Source organism: Betta splendens, chromosome 5, assembly GCF_900634795.4.
Source record: "Betta splendens chromosome 5, fBetSpl5.4, whole genome shotgun sequence".
In the NCBI taxonomy this organism is placed as follows: Eukaryota; Metazoa; Chordata; class Actinopteri; order Anabantiformes; family Osphronemidae; genus Betta; species Betta splendens.
In genome coordinates this window covers 2,353,215-2,368,590 of record NC_040885.2, presented here as the reverse complement: position 1 = coordinate 2,368,590, position 15,376 = coordinate 2,353,215, and the positions used below count along the sequence as shown (strand labels likewise).

Genomic DNA, 15,376 nt, shown 5'->3' with positions numbered 1-15,376 from the left:
TTGGTAAGGAATGCATGCTGCAAATATAGTACTTCTGTACTTGTAGTGTATTTTTTTGTATTCACTGACATTATGATATGTTTGTGTTGTATTTTAAATTGTTGCTTTGGTCCCCGTATCACATATACAGTAGGATAACTATGCCATCTGGCTTGTGTTGAGTGACTTGTACCATATCCTCTTTAGGAAGCTCTACCCACAGCCCTGTGGTTGTAAAATTTGAGGTGTGTCACGTCATTGCCATATTTTGACAGTCAGGTCTGGCAGCAATCTCAAAGTTAGACACTTAGTTTCATTTGTGTTGACACACAGGTGTGGAGTTTCATGAAGAATGCCGGAGTGGATGTGTCTGTTTTTTGCAGAGATCTTGCTAAAATGTAAATGAGATGGAGGATCTGCATGGTCTACAGTTTTATTGGAAGAATAATCTAATGTTTGATTATCACAATTCAGGAGGGGGTATAGGATAAAATTAAACAGAAACTCTGAATCTTATGAAGTAGATGCATCTAAAGAACCTCTGGAATATTATGCTTGTTGATTAGTACATGGTAGCTTTTTGCTTGTTTAAGGGCCCTGTTATGTGTTACCTTATCTCCACTTAGTGCCAAACTTAGCCCTGGTATTAATGATTACACATAGGAACAAATTCCTAACATGTTTGCTTGGTGGTGGAGATGGGTACAGTGGATTCAGATACACACTAGTGCTTTGTATAGTATTCATGTTATAAAGTAACTGAGAACTTCCCAGATAGAAGTGGAATTTGAAGTCTGCGTGCATTTCACTGCTTATCTGTGTGTGACAGGAATCAGCGCAGAAGTGAAGTGTATTCAAACACGGAAAACCTAGCCTAGTAAATAGTTGCATACAACCAGCTTATCTGGTCTAACGGAGAAGGAAATACGCCGTGTTGGGAAGTGGGACTGAGAGGGCGCAGCGCAGAACAAAGCCTCAAAGGCGGTGAGGTGTCTGTGATGTCAGAGAAGGGGGGGGTGGAAGGGGTGTGGCCTGCTCAGCTGAAACTCTTGCAACACCTAGCTGCCTGCCTGAGAACAGACAAGAGAGAGTATTGTTCAAGGAAGCTCTAGCCCTGTGGGAAACTCAGTCAAAGGATTCAATACAACCCCGGGAGTATTCAACAGAGATTTGATAAGCCCAAAAACACCCCTCACGGTAAGCCTGCTCATTGTGTCAGCCTATTATCTGTTTTAAATAGTCGGGGAGGTTTAATGTTTTATTTTCACTGCGTGCTTTTTTAAAGTGCATTTTTGATGTGGTCTTTCGTTCTTTCTGTCAGCACGCACTGTAATGCGCTCTGTAAAGATGCCTTCAGTGGTGTGGTAGAGCTGTCGGTTCAACCCTATATTTATTTCACAGTAGGCTAAATTTAGATTCCTGGTTCAACAGATCTGTTATAGTCTAGTTTTTTAGTTATTTTGCTGTTAACTTTACCTCAGTATCAAGCTCAGTCCCTCTTTGCAGAATCGTTTCTATAATTTAATTTTTTTATAAAGCAATGGAGAGTTTTTTACAGTACTAGCAAGTGGCTGCGAATCAGTGTGGGGAGCCCAGCGTCAGTGGAGCAGATGTTTCATTCTGACACAGTGAAGCCCTGCCTCTCTTATCTTCCGCAGAAGACTTAAATGAGAAACTGGCCTGCCGTCTGGCAAGACTCGCTCCCTGCAGTTGCAGCAGCCTTATAATTGCTTCTGTGTTAGCACAAATTTACACCTGACTGGCTGGCCCACTGAGCCCCATTCACAGTTTCTGTTGTGCTGTTTCTGCTAATGTTGCAAGTTGAGCAGAAAATATGTGGTAAAAGGCAGGCTGCTGTGGATTCTAACATCTGCCTCTCTGTTGTGCTGAGCTGTGGCGAGATTGAACCCTCTCGTAGGGAAGCGTCTATGTTTTCTGAGTAAACCGATGCTGCAGACCAAACGCTTTGTATCAAGTGACTTCTGTTTGTGTATTGTAAGCTCACATTTACACGGTGAGTGTGCCATCTCTCTACCACTCCCTGTTTGACAAACTGTCTCCTTTTCTCCGTAGTTGTTTCATTGGAAGCAGTTGGAGAATTTGTATTTCCGTGAGAAGAAATTTGCAGTGGAAGTGAACGACCCACACAGGTCAGAGAAGACAAACTATTTATCTAAGTGATCTCACCAGCTCCTATCCTTGTTTCTGAAGTGTTCCCATTTTAGCTACTACTCGCCACCTTAAAAACTGTGAAGGGCATTTGCAGCCAGTGGCCCATTTAGGATTCCTTGATAATAGCTGTAACCTGTCTGCTAAATTATGGTATATAACGTTAATGAAAATAACATTTTATTATTCTAGGATTGTTGTAAGACCTCTACATGTCACTAAGGCTTTAATGGGCCACTTCTAACACACACATACCACTGTTAGTTTGATCTAGCTGCTCACCCTTCAAGATATTACACCAACTACCACAAGTTTGATTGGGTAAATGTTTATAAAATAATTAACTAGTAGCCTTAACTTGGTCTGAATTAATGCCTTGTTTTTCTGCCATCAGCTTTTCTCTAATGAATATGGTGTCTTCTACAGAAAAGCAGTAACCAAACGAACTTTCGGACAGACTGGCCTGGTTATTCACACATGGTATGCCAGCCATTCTCTGATTAAAACCATCTGGGCAATGGCAATCAGCCAGCACCAGTTCTACCTGGACAGAAAGCAAAGCAAGGTGAGCTTTCTTTTGCTTTATTTACATTTCCTGCCAACTCAGATGTAGTTACTAACCGCGCTTGACCATGAGATTGGCTCATGCTGAGTGACTCATAGAGACCAGGGTCAGGCATGTATGCGTAATGAGTCTAAAGTGAAAGAGAGAATGACTGAAACTGTAATATCACACTGTTCCTTTAGACGGACTAGAGCTGATGATTAGTGTTGATATGTCTTTACCAGACTCTAAAGTATAGCTTTTATGAAAACTCACCATCTCTGCATCTTTAACTCAAGTTCATAATAAAGCAACTTTTTCATTGTGCAAGTGACTATTTATCATGTGATGATTCATATCCTGTGCACATGATTTGTGTAAATAGGACAAAAGGATCCTATGCCTGGATGTATAATGTTTCCCCTATCAGCTATTTTAAATCAAGAACTGGCTCAGATAATAGATAATTCACACTGTCAACACAATATTTTTATGAATATTTCTTTGTTTTATTAACAGCAAGAAACAATGACGTTACACCTATTCTTTAAAAAGTGTTTGTGGGGTGTGTATGCTCTGTGCTGATAGTAAGACTTAGTGGTGAGCATGATCTGCGTTTCATTTGTGACATGAATGGACGTGTGTGTGTAGATGCAGTCAAATGAGGTTATTCAACCTTTACTTCACAGCGTGTGTGTGTTCTCTTTCAGGAATAGAGCCTACACCAACTAATGAGGAAGCAGTGTGCATTCATTAAAATTAAATATTCACATTCCCTTCACTTCCCTCTTCCTTTTTTCCTTTTTAGCTAAAGATGACCACAACCAGGAGTTCAGGAGACATTGCCATGGACCTCACAGAGATTGGCACCTCAAGAATCAGCAAACTCTCCAGCATTGGGAGCAGAGATCAGCTGATCATGGCCAGCAATGGAAGCCTCATCTCAGCTGGTAAAGCAATCAGCTCATGGCTTCTTTTCCATACCAGACTAATGAGTATAATTTTAGTTAATCAGATGTGTGCTTCCAGGGTCTGCTGACTCAGTGTCAGAAGTTAGTGAGGAACAAAAAAAAGAGAAGATTGCTGAGTTGAAACAGAAAGAAAAGAAACTTCAAGATACACTAACTCAGAAACTTGAAGAACTAAAAAGGATTTGCTTGAGAGAAGCTGTGAGTCTATCTTTTATTCTTATGTGGAGATGACATTCAAAATATTCTAATTAAATGGGTCTTAGCTGACTGATGGGTGATTTCATCTGCAGGAGCTTACAGGGAGTTTGCCTGAAGACTATCCGCTGGCTCCGGGTGAGAAGGCTCCCCAAGTGCGACGACGCGTTGGAACAGCCTTCAAGCTAGACGAGCCTTTCCCCTACGATGAGGTTAGTGTGTCATGGATGTGTTCACCTAGAGGTCATTTTTATCTTATCCTATGATTGACTTTGTGTTTGTTCACAGGATCCCCATATGAGAAATCTGGAGGGCCAGTATGCTTTGCAGCAAAAGTTTGTGGAAGCTGCACACAAGTTGGCCTGTGAGGGCGACCTCTACAAAACAGTGAAGAAAAAGAGAAGAAACAACTATGTGGACGCAGTAAGGAAGCTGAAGGAGATTGAAAACGAGATCAACAACTACAGCATAACAAAAGGAAAGAAACCCACTCAGCGAGTGTCACTAATCTTAGGTACTCGTAGACATCACACTACACGTTTTAGCAATTTGTGATTAAACAGACTGTCGCTTTCTATACATAAAAGCACCTCATCATCTAAGGCCCTACTGTCTCTTCCATTATCAGATGATGCCAACCCTTCAGACATCAGTTCTCTGTCTGACAGTCTCACTCTGGACGATGGTGAGTGTCATGGTAAGGATGCACGTGTCACTCCGTCCTCCCTTGTGCTTTTATTCATATTACTTTTTATTATCCTAGATGACGAGGTTGTTTCCCAGAAGCATCAGTCCAGATCGGTGCAGTATTCTCCACACCATGTAGAAACTCTGGACATTCACTACAAAGACAGACGGGTCCCTGCCAATGAACAAATTACTGATGGCAGGTAAGCAGCCTCGACAGCAGAGCATATTCATATTTTTATTTTTCCAGCGTTTGCTATGAGCCCACATCGTGAAACTAGTCCCGACCTGTAGAGGAGATCCAGAGTTGCATTCCTACCAGTCACCACCTCCCTCCTTCTCCTGCCTCTCCAACAGTCGCTCTTATCAGCCAAAAACACTCCAGCTTTAAAAATAGATGGAAGAGAACATGTCAGTGCCTGTGAAGGACCAGGCAAAACAGGAAAGCAGCTCTGACAACATTATTTAAGTGGCAGCTACTTTATGAGCGTTGACAAAATGACAGGTGATGTGGTGCCCTTAGTTTTTAAAAGTTAGTCATATTTAACCGTCATATATTTTGCTTTTGCACGAGAAGATCCCTCGTCCACAAAGTGACATTGTTCAGTTGTGAATGCAACTTGGGTGCTAAATTAACGCAAACTTACAATCCTTTTTTCTTCAGAGCATATAATTGTTTAGCTGAGCTCTATTTTTGTCATCTATGCAGAATAATGAAGGGCCAGCCTCATGAAACGATCCACTACAGTCATCATAATGCCTTCACAAGCCATACAAGTCCATTTAAATCAGCTTCCAGGCAGCCGTGGGACGCCCGCAGCATGCCTCCTACTCCCTGCCTTCCCCGCAATGCTCACAGCAGCACTCAGCTCAAGTAAGTCCTCATAGATCATTTTGTTATTATTAGCACTTCTACTCATCAACTTCTCCAGTGACCTTTGGCGTCTATGTGTTAGACCAGAGTTATAGCAGTGTTTTCTAATCGTAGATCTGAGGATGTCCCACAACATTTCCGCCAGCGTAGTGGGAGTCTGGAGTCCCACTCTCAGTTCTTAACGGAGCCTGAGCCCCACAAGCAAGCATTCGCCTTCTCCACAGCCCGACGCAGCAACAGCACTGAGATCCTGGATGACGGCTCTTCTTACACCAGCCATTCCAGTGTGGAGTACGCCGTCCCCATGGGCGTCCACCACACCCCCAGACATAGAGTACGCGGTCGCAACAGGAAAGACATGTACGCCAATGCGGGCAGCATGCCCAATCTGGCTCAACCAGACACCCACTGCTACGCCGGCTACCAGCCTTCTGCCAGGCACACCACAGCCTACTGTGTCATGGGATACCCCAGCTACGTAGAACCAGAGGCCTACTCCAACGGAGCCTACATGTACGAGGGCGAGATAGAGGGACACTATAACGTCAATCCTTCCTACCACCCAACTCAAAGAACGTATCACAGCCAAAACATGCAAGGTCAGTACTATAATGACGAGGTCGACGGCATGACACAAAACCTGTACGCTACATTACGGACAGCCCGGAACCGTCCACAGCGGAGTAACGAACAAGTCAGCAGGAACATCCCGAAGGCTTCAGTGGCTGACCAATTAATAGACTGGTACCAGCGCAAGCAGACCACATACAACTACGGCAGAGGCTCCCAGCAGAGCTTGGCGTTTAAGACCATGCCTGCACCCTACAGCCACAACAACAGAAACATCTCCTTCTCATCAAGTACGTCCATGTCATGCCATACAGGCACAGCACACGTCACATGCAGTAATACAGTATTACATTTGTGACCGTATTTTCTCTCTGCAGTGTCCTCGGTGTCCTCCACGTCTAACTGGCACAGCCACATGAGTGGTGGTACGTTGGACTACGACATGCCCTCGCATGCGCTTCAGTCGTACTCGTACAGCACAACCCCCTACAGCCACTCCGCCTACAGCAGGTGAGCTGCTTATCCGATGAGCCACACCCTCATCCTCCTTATCGCAGAGCTGAACTCTAGGGTTTAATTATCTAGAATGCACTGCAGGAATGATAACATTCGGTTTGGTTGTTGTTGTTTACCTGTAATCTTTTCTTTAGAGTAATGTGAAATCATTTTAACCTTTCTTTAAGTAATGGAACTTCCACAGATAGGTGTTTAACATCACAGCCAGGTTCAGCTCTAGGGTCAGAGGATCTGTTCAAGCAGCAGTTAGTTTTTCCTTTTAAATGGATCTCCTCTCCCCCTAACTGGCCACTGTTTCCTATAGATTTGCTGCCCACCAGGGTTTAACGGGCCTCTGCCACAGCCCTGATGACCAGGGACGTCATGTCTGTGTCTCTGCTAGTTCTTACTCCTCAGCTCCTTCCTCCACCTCCTCCTTTCCTTCCTCCTCCTACTCCCCTGGCTGCCGGATCAGGCAGGTGGCCTCCAGCCCTGCACAGCCACAGTCTTTCACAGGGCACAGGCTCAGTAAGGTGCCTTTTGCAAAAGGTAGCTCATAGTAAGTAAACAGCAACGGCCAGAGCCTTTGTGTTTGCTTCATTCAGTTTGTGAACTGCGTGTGTCAGCCTAGTCTGCCTGCTGCAGTGGTGAATGTTGCGTTCTTATCGTCTCACTGATTGCTCAGCGTCAACCCAGATAGGTTTTTACTATAACTGCATGGCTTTTTAAAAAAAGCATGCCTGCTGTACTTACTCTTTCAGCAAGCACGTTGTCATCCAAGGCATTTACCACTCGGTTCAATGTGTTGTTGTTGTTGTTGTTTGCTTGTTGTCCTCTCTGCTTGGCCGATGTCGAGGCTCACTGCCCATGTGCCCCCTTTCATGTGCAGATTTCTCCCAGAGTTTGAGTCGCGGAGCTGTGATAGGATGCCGTGCCCTGCAGGGCTTTTAGAAAGGTGTGGTGCTGTTGCCTATGGTTCTGACCAGGAATATTAACCCTTTCCCTCCATTTATCAAGTCAAAGCTCAAAGAACAAAGGGTGAGAGAAAGAAAATGTAAATCTACTCCACACTGTTATCATGGTGTTGGTATCATGGTGATCTTTTTTATGCTTGACAAGGACTGACAGGATTCTCCAAATCACTTTTTTGTGAGGTGGTGGGAGAGCACGTGTGGGGAGTAAATCGTGACCCCTGAGCATTTGAAGGCTGTGTGTGTGTATCTTGTCTGAGCTTATTGTGCTTTGTTGAGTGAGAATGTTTAACCCTGGGTTTAAAAGTGAGATTACCATTAGAATTAAACCATTTACAGCTGATTTTTTTAACTTCTTCTGCTTTTTGGTTCAGTTCCTCAACATCTATCTTCATATTACTTGATTATCTCACACCAGGGTTAAATTATTCACAACTCCAGGTCAGCTCCATTCAAGGTACATTCAGTTTACAAGCTCTCTAATGTCTTGCACTCCTGCATGTTTATTACAGATCCCACATAGACGTCAACCAAGTGGACTCTCAAATCAGCAACCAAATGCACACACGCTTGGACCCAGAGGACCAGATACACTGGCACGAAGACTCTAAACCAGGAACAATAGTGTAGCTGTGTCTGTCATTGTGCTGTGAGAATTGCACACCTTGACGAGTCGTCATTGTGCCTTAGACTGCACTTACCTGTTTTTCTGTAGAGAGGGATCCAAAGAATGAAGGAACGTACTGTGAAAACCAGTGCAAAAACAAAATGAAGTCTTCTTACTGTCCGTTCACATAAACGCAGTTACTAAACCGAACCACATCCCTCATTTGTATACAGTAAGTCATGACTAAAGTCCACTGGATCGTCTTTGTGGTAACTGATGCACCAGGACCTGCTGTGTACAGTGTTGAATAGTCAAAGGGAATGCAGACCACTACTCCAGTGTAATTCTGCAAAGACACACATACTAAGGAATAGGACAAGTCTCTGTAAGATGATACTGAGCTGTAATGAACAATGATTCACCCTCCTGCTACACTGTAACCATGAAGGATCAGATAAGAAACATTGTCAAAATGAAGGACTGGACTCCAAGGAGGTGGCTACTTCCTGGAACATTCTGCAGTCACCAGGTCCAGTTGTATTATTGCTTCAAACTACTGTTTTACTTTGTGTTGTTTTTATCATATACAAAGTATTCTGTCTCACTGTCAGTAGTTGCTATACAACTGAGCCAAATACTTCTGTGTCTCACCTCTTTGAGTATTACCCGATCACTAATTTTGATATTACTGCCACAGCTGAGAAAGAAAGTTTTTTTATTTAACATGGGTATTTCATCCATGCTGGAAATCATGGACTGGTGCTCCCAATTTCTTTCAGAGAATGAAGCTGTATGTAAATGTTGGTATTGTAAATAAACTTTTTCTGTCTTTTTCTTTTGTATTTGAAAGGCATGTAATATATAGTAAACAATTGCTGTTAAGCTGGTTCTTAGAAATTTGTATAAATGCATTTGTTTGAATAAAAAAACTGCATTTGAACCACTCGTTTGTTTGTGTATGTGAATTACCCAACGCGTTTTCTGAGAAGCCCTATGGTCGATTATAGCTCATTCATCCTGCACACACACAACTGTGCAACTGCTTATCTGAGGTGCATCCAAGTCAGCAGATCACAGCAGCCTCTGAAATAAATGCCGCGCTGTAATGAGCGGTGATGAGAGCTAATTATGAATAAATGATCTGTTTTTAGAAACCCGCTCCCACTGCAGCGCTCGGCGTGTCTGCTGGGTTTTCTCTGCTGCGTTGCCAAGCTGTTTTTTGTGTGCGTGTTCTTCAGCTGTGCACTAACCAAACCAGTCTTTAAACTCCGTCACACCCATCATGGGCTCTAGCCTCTTCTTCTGTCCTTGCCGTGAATGACAGCCTGTGTTTATAACACCAAACCCTCCCTGTAGGCACCAGTGTAAGACGAGTCAGCTGTACGTGTGTATTAGGCCTCCACCCCCCACAGATTACCCTGTAACCCTTCACCTCCTTTCCCACGTTTCCCTCCCCTGCACATATCACTACTGGCTACCTCTTTAGGAAGGCCACAGTTGAGCAGCCTTTGGTTTGCAGGCGCTGCCCGTGTGCTATGCCTCCTGACTGAGCTCAGGGGAGGTCTCAGACAGCTCCTTGGGTTCACTCCAGTCAGTGACAGCGGAGCGTTTCGTTTCCAGCTGTCTCCCTCTGTCTCTGTTCCTCTGCAGCTCCACTTTGGAGGCTGTTCCAGCTGACACTTGACTGTACAAACAATAGACTCCTATGCACTTTGCTCTCGTCCAACACACTACAAACAAAGCTCCTCCTACAGTATATGGAGCAGATTAGGGCTGTGCATCACAGATTCGGGCTTTAAATGCAGAATGAAGTGCATTGTTGTAGTTACTTGATGGTGACAGGCTGAGGTCTGCGCCTGTAACCTTACTGTCATAGTCTGCACAATGGTTAAATATTACAGTGCAGTTATAGTATAGTTAGGATCTCAGCACTGATTTCCAAACGGTGCCTAAGCCCGGAGCACGGCTCAGACAGAGTCAGATTAAAGTGCCTGTAAATCATGTTAAGGCTTTTCCAAGATCAGCACATTCTACCTTGAACCAGGAAATAATAGCCTTAACAAGTTCTGAAGTGTGAGTAGTTGGATTAGGTGACTCGCATGCACCAAGATCTCACTCGTGGAATAACAAGAGCGAACGGATTAAAAACAACATTGCGCTGATGTATGCGACGGTCAAAGACACAGTGGACTCCAAGGGTCACAGTGGGACGTCATTACCAGGATCAGCTGCAGCGCGGGGACGAGCAGCCGGAGCTGCTCAACGCCAGTCTGAGTTATGAAGAAGGCTAAACAGCTTAGCTGGGCCTGGCCAAAGCCTATCAGGCCTGTGAGGGAGGAGGGGGTGAGGAGGGGTGAGGATGTGGGGTCAGACTCAAGGCAACCTGCTGTCAAAATCAAAGTAAACGACATCCTGACGCGATCTGATGCTGAAGATAAGGGTCTGATGTCACACGGTTTGTCGTGGCGTCGCACACACAACGAGGATCCCACGTAATTGTTACAAAATGACAAGTCTGTGAACCGGTACCATACAAAAACACCAAGAAGAGGCGTGTTGTTATGAGCAGCTCCTCTGCGTCACACATCTGTTGAAAACGCCGCACACGTGTTGGGAACGATCCACGAGCAGCCGCAGCAGCAGGAACAGGGGCCTCGGCTGTGTCCTCACTGGAGTTTACGGCCACCGGTGCTGGCGCTCGCTCGTTGCACAACACGAAGGAGGAGGAGGAGGCGGCGGCAACGCGGGAGAGGACATAAATCACCACCTAACACACGGGCTTCAAGTCTAGCAGCCTGGAGTCAAAGCTAAACCGAGGAGCGCTCACATCTGAGAGAGTCGTCACCGCGACTCGGCCCAGAAACAGCATCAATCCTTCAGAAAGGACAGGAAAGCTGGTCAAGAAGGGCTTTATTTCTACGCGTCACTGTCTTTTCGCGCTGCCGCTGACAACATGCTGTGGCCTTACGTTCCAGATGGATTCTCGTTATCTGCACCCAGTTTCAAAGAATCCAATAAAAAAAAAAAAAAACTGCCAAAGCAGCTGACGCAGACGCTAAGCGCGAGTTGGAGGCGAGTGACTGCAGATGGATCCAGTCAGTCAGCTCCATAATCTACTGCAGCCCATTGATTAGCACTGGGAGTGGACAGCCAAGCCAATTTAGCCCATTCATCACCCGGGGGCAGTGTCGAGATTAAACAGTTGGAGGTGTGGTGTATGGGGGGTGTGGGGGGGTCGCGGGCACAGGTTAAGACCTCTCTCCCTTTGAAGTCCTCCTTTTAAACAGGACGCAGTGATGGAACACTCACGACTTTATTTACATCAACGCGCCGTCGGTTGGTTTCTATTCAAATGTACAGTTAGGAACAGTCAGACATTCAAGCCCTTGAAGCATTCGAGCCTCCGGAGTAGAAACCTGGCAGCGACTTGTGATGAGTGCACACTTTTTTTAATTCTTTCTGAAAAGGCAACACTGGCGGCGCTTTCTCGGCTGCAGCTGGCGGCGCCGACAGCTGATCTGCTTTCCATTAGACCCAGATGTTACACCTCGGAAGCCCTCTGCAGCCCCGGTGCTGAGAAACGCCCTGCACAACTCACGCAGCGTGTAACAACAGTGTAACAACAGCGACGCGGCGCCCTGAAAAGCCCCGGGTGGAGCGAATGAAACCCTGGGGAGAGAGACAGCAGCTAAACCCGATGCAGCAGTATCTGAGTCAAATGGAGGACAGGTGTGAACATGCAGTGGGCCTCCTTCAGCGTTCCCTCCACAGAGTGTGGATCTTCTGCAGACCCTCTTCCTGCTGACCCAGAGCCTCCAGCAGAATGCCCATAGGCGACCTCTTCAGTCCAGCGCCTTCCATCTTGTTCTCCAGTTTATTCTTTACGTTGCGCAGGCGAAACGAAGCATGTGCACATATCACTGAGGGGCAGAAGAGAAGGAGACGGTTACTGGTTGAACGCCGTAACTGGCGGTTTAAAACACTGCATGCGACTTACAGGCCAGAGGTAAAGTGATGGCCGTCATGAACACCATGACGCTGCCCAGCATGGAGATGAGAAAGTAGCTGGCCACCATCACAACCACCACGAAAGCCGTGGGGTTCTGCCTCTTGAAGTGGTTGATGACGGCTCTGTTCTCTCCGGCCCAGACCGAACCCAGGAACACGGCCGACACCACGGCTGCAGCAGTGAACATGCCCATGGGGTTCTGGAACCTGCGGGGGGGGGCAACGGAGCAGGGTCAGTAAACAACTGGATCACAGGCAGAACTTCGTGTGGCCTCTGGCGCCCTCTGGTGGTTTAAATATGGTATATACAACAACATGACCAACGTTTCTATCTCAGATTGGAGCAGATTCCTCTGTCTGATGCGATAGTTCTGAAATTATACACAGCAAAGAATATAAACATATTTCAAACATATCAAACCTACAGCATACGCAGTGTGTTTATTGCTCCAACAGATCTGAAACCATATCGTAGATACTCTCTATACTACGCATACAGTACTCTAGTATTCTTACTCTCTACACGGACTGGATTTATTAGCTTGGAGACAAATCCAGCCTTGGCACGAATGCAGTGATGTCATCAGGCCATGTGACCAAGGACATATCTCACACTTCATCCTACAAACACTGGTGGAGGCAAAGTTCTATCTGTTAGGTTCACCTGCATCATTTTTACATTTATATAGAAATATACATATACTGTATTAACAATCGATTCCAACACTTTGCTCTTAAAACCTCTATACTTCAACTCTTCTGCCAGATATCAATATATCTGTGGTCCACTAGTATCAGCTAATATACTGATTTTTGATTAATCTGCTGTTTATAGTGTTTATGGTATAACAGGCAGCTACTGTATTTATGTGACTTCATAAACACTTTGCTGCAGTTTCAGAATTTCTCCGCGTCGTGGCTTAATGTTGATTTTTGGGGGTAAAGGTTTGGTTTGCATTATCTTCATTATCAAGCAAGTGAATGTGCTGACAAATCAGAACCAGATATACAAGAATGTTTACTGCGTAACCAATGTTGAGTTGAAAACACTGCTTACTGTAAGCAGAAGTAAAACTATAGCATACAGTAGTGTTATTAGGAGCAGGGCAAACTATTCTCAGACTGTTGCACATTGAATTATTTCAAAAGTTAGTTTGAGGCTGTGTCTCCAAACTGACCGATGGTGGAGTCCATTCCTGGATCCTCCCTCTGATGCCACAATACAAGCAGCTGCTGAAGCGTCTATTCTCTCACAGCTGACTGCACGGTCGGATTATTAGACCTCCAACACCATAGCAACAATATGTCATCATCCCACAGCTGAACACGGCGCGATGGGACGTCACTATTTTTAGTAAGGCGGGATTTAGCTTTAAGGACGGAGCTGGTTAAATAGAGGTTGTTTCATAAGACAGAGAGCTGTTTTTTAGTGTAAAGTGCCATGAGCGCACGGATTATCTGCCTCCACTTCCACCTCCACCCGCATCTACATCCTGTCTGCGCCTTCAAAGCCTTTCTCGCTAAACTACACGCTGGTGTTTACAAACAGGGCGACGACGCCAAAGGAATACAGCACAAAAGCTGATTAACGACTTGAGAACAAAGTGCAGCAAACAAGCATCAACAGCTGATTACTAACCCGACGATGAGGAAAACGATGACGGCCAACAGCAGGTAGTTCGTCTGGTAATAAAGCAGGTTGCTGACAACCCTGTTGTTCCATTTCGCCAGGTCGCTCGTATCTGGTTTGGCGAACCTTTCCCATCCGGGACAGAAGTCGTTCCACGCCCTGAGCGGCGCCAGCTCCACTTTGGACATTTTCCTGCCACTTCCTTCACTAGTTTGACAGAAGCGTCTGTTGTACGTCGTCTACGTACTTCTTCTTTTCCGGCGGTTGGCAGGCAACTATGTGGCGCATTACCGCCACCCTCTAAATGGGAGAGTATATTCTCTTATTTAATCCTGTTTCCTCTAGAAATCACTGCTCTAAATTTTATATCTCCTGCATTCATGTCTAATTTTTAATCCAACTTTGTTTTCTATTTATTTTAGTTTCACTTCACTTCAGAACAATTAATAACAAGTGGGTCTGTTCTCTGAGTTAGTAACTAATAAATGTTTGTTGAACTTTAAGTCGTCTCCAGGTTTTATTGGCTCATGTTTAGATTATTATTGAATGATTGTCTGTGTTTATTGTTGAACTTCTTAGTGTGTAGCTGCGTTGTACGTCTTGCAATCGTCCACCAGGTGGCGACATTCGGTCAGAACACAACGTCTGACTCCTTAAACGCGGCGAAATGTTACTTTTAAAAATAGTTGATCAACTATTTCTTCAACAGCTTTTTTTATTCACACACTTTTTTAATTATTCGGGTATTCGTTTTTTATTAGAGCAGTGATTCCCAAACTGTGGCTCTGTCATTAGTGAATAAATGTGTGATGAAAGAAAATATTTCCCTAAACGCGGGTCAGACCCAGTGGATCAGAGTGGACTGTTGGCTGTGGATTCTAGTCAGACAACAGTAGATTGTGTGTTTTGACTGGAACACTGTCCAGGTGTGTTTTGCATTTATTCTCCTCCAGAAATTAAAGAACCAGTTGAGCTCAGACTGATGTGAGCAGTTCTCATCCACCTGACGAGGACGAGCAGCGTGTGGAACATTCACTTGAAGATGAGGTGTTGCTTTGGCGTTCTCCAGTTAAGTTGGTGTAGCATGGTGCATGTGTTCTGTTCAGTTTCATAAAACAAAACTAAACTGGTTTACTGGTTGGTTGTTCAAATTTTATGTCTATTTATGTAGTAAATATAACTTCTCAGAGAAGAGGGAAAAAACAATTGGATTGTAATTTCATGTCGATTGAGCAGTTAATTTTCATTGCGTGATACTGAAGCAGTGAAAGCCTCAAGCGCTGTAATGATGATGCTTTATGGTAATATTGACGATGTCGGGGCTTCTAATGCAGCAGACCCACATGCACAGCTCCAGGCAGGGAGGTACGTAGTCATGCACAGGTAAGCAACAGGCGGCGGCACAGACAAGGAGTTAATGAACAGGCTCAGCAAAGGCACAACAAGGACTAGGCAGGCGGTCAAATCAGGAACAGGCGCGAGGTTGCTACACGGAACAGGATCTAGGACGCAACAAGGACTGGAGGTGAGTACTGGTCTAAATACACAGAATGAAATGACTGATTGAACACAGGTGGCGAATCACATGACTGGAAGATAAAGCAAGAGCTAAGCAGGACGGATCACAACCGGACGTAACAACAAAATAAAACAGGAAGTGGCATGAGGAGCATCTT

The 15,376-nt window shown here is 45.0% G+C and overlaps 2 protein-coding genes across 9 annotated transcripts in view; one reads left to right on the top strand and one right to left on the bottom strand.

Annotated features, from left to right (window-relative positions):
• frmd4ba (FERM domain containing 4Ba) overlaps window positions 1–9,002 on the top strand; it is a 29,121-nt gene extending 20,119 nt beyond the window's left edge. For 3 of the 8 annotated variants that reach the window (XR_003785930.2, XR_003785931.2, XR_003785929.3), the window contains exons 12-25: window positions 2,053–2,129; window positions 2,575–2,713; window positions 3,501–3,642; window positions 3,722–3,861; window positions 3,954–4,070; window positions 4,147–4,372; window positions 4,487–4,543; window positions 4,622–4,748; window positions 5,255–5,419; window positions 5,534–6,279; window positions 6,367–6,499; window positions 6,810–7,033; window positions 7,374–7,522; window positions 7,968–9,002. Coding sequence is in view for 5 of the 8 variants with exons in the window: in XM_029150506.3 (XP_029006339.1) it covers window positions 2,053–2,129; window positions 2,575–2,713; window positions 3,501–3,642; window positions 3,722–3,861; window positions 3,954–4,070; window positions 4,147–4,372; window positions 4,487–4,543; window positions 4,622–4,748; window positions 5,255–5,419; window positions 5,534–6,279; window positions 6,367–6,499; window positions 6,810–7,033; window positions 7,968–7,978 (2,304 nt within the window). In the remaining 3 variants the exon portion in view is untranslated. Of the gene's footprint in view, window positions 1–2,052; window positions 2,130–2,574; window positions 2,714–3,500; window positions 3,643–3,721; window positions 3,862–3,953; window positions 4,071–4,146; window positions 4,373–4,486; window positions 4,544–4,621; window positions 4,749–5,254; window positions 5,420–5,533; window positions 6,280–6,366; window positions 6,500–6,809; window positions 7,044–7,373; window positions 7,523–7,967 lie in introns of those variants that run through there. The other 5 variants (XM_029150506.3, XM_029150505.3, XM_029150509.3 and 2 more) reach the window with 5 other exon arrangements.
• Window positions 9,003–11,359: 2,357 nt separating this feature from the next.
• Window positions 11,360–13,970, bottom strand: arl6ip5a (ADP-ribosylation factor-like 6 interacting protein 5a). The gene is made up of 3 exons (XM_029150510.3): window positions 13,710–13,970; window positions 12,060–12,277; window positions 11,360–11,982 (listed from the first exon to the last, which is right to left on the bottom strand). The coding sequence occupies exons 1-3, from the start codon at window positions 13,886–13,888 to the stop codon at window positions 11,816–11,818; spliced, it is 564 nt and encodes a 187-aa protein (XP_029006343.1). The 5' UTR covers window positions 13,889–13,970; the 3' UTR covers window positions 11,360–11,815.
• Between the last annotated feature and the right edge of the window lie 1,406 nt (window positions 13,971–15,376).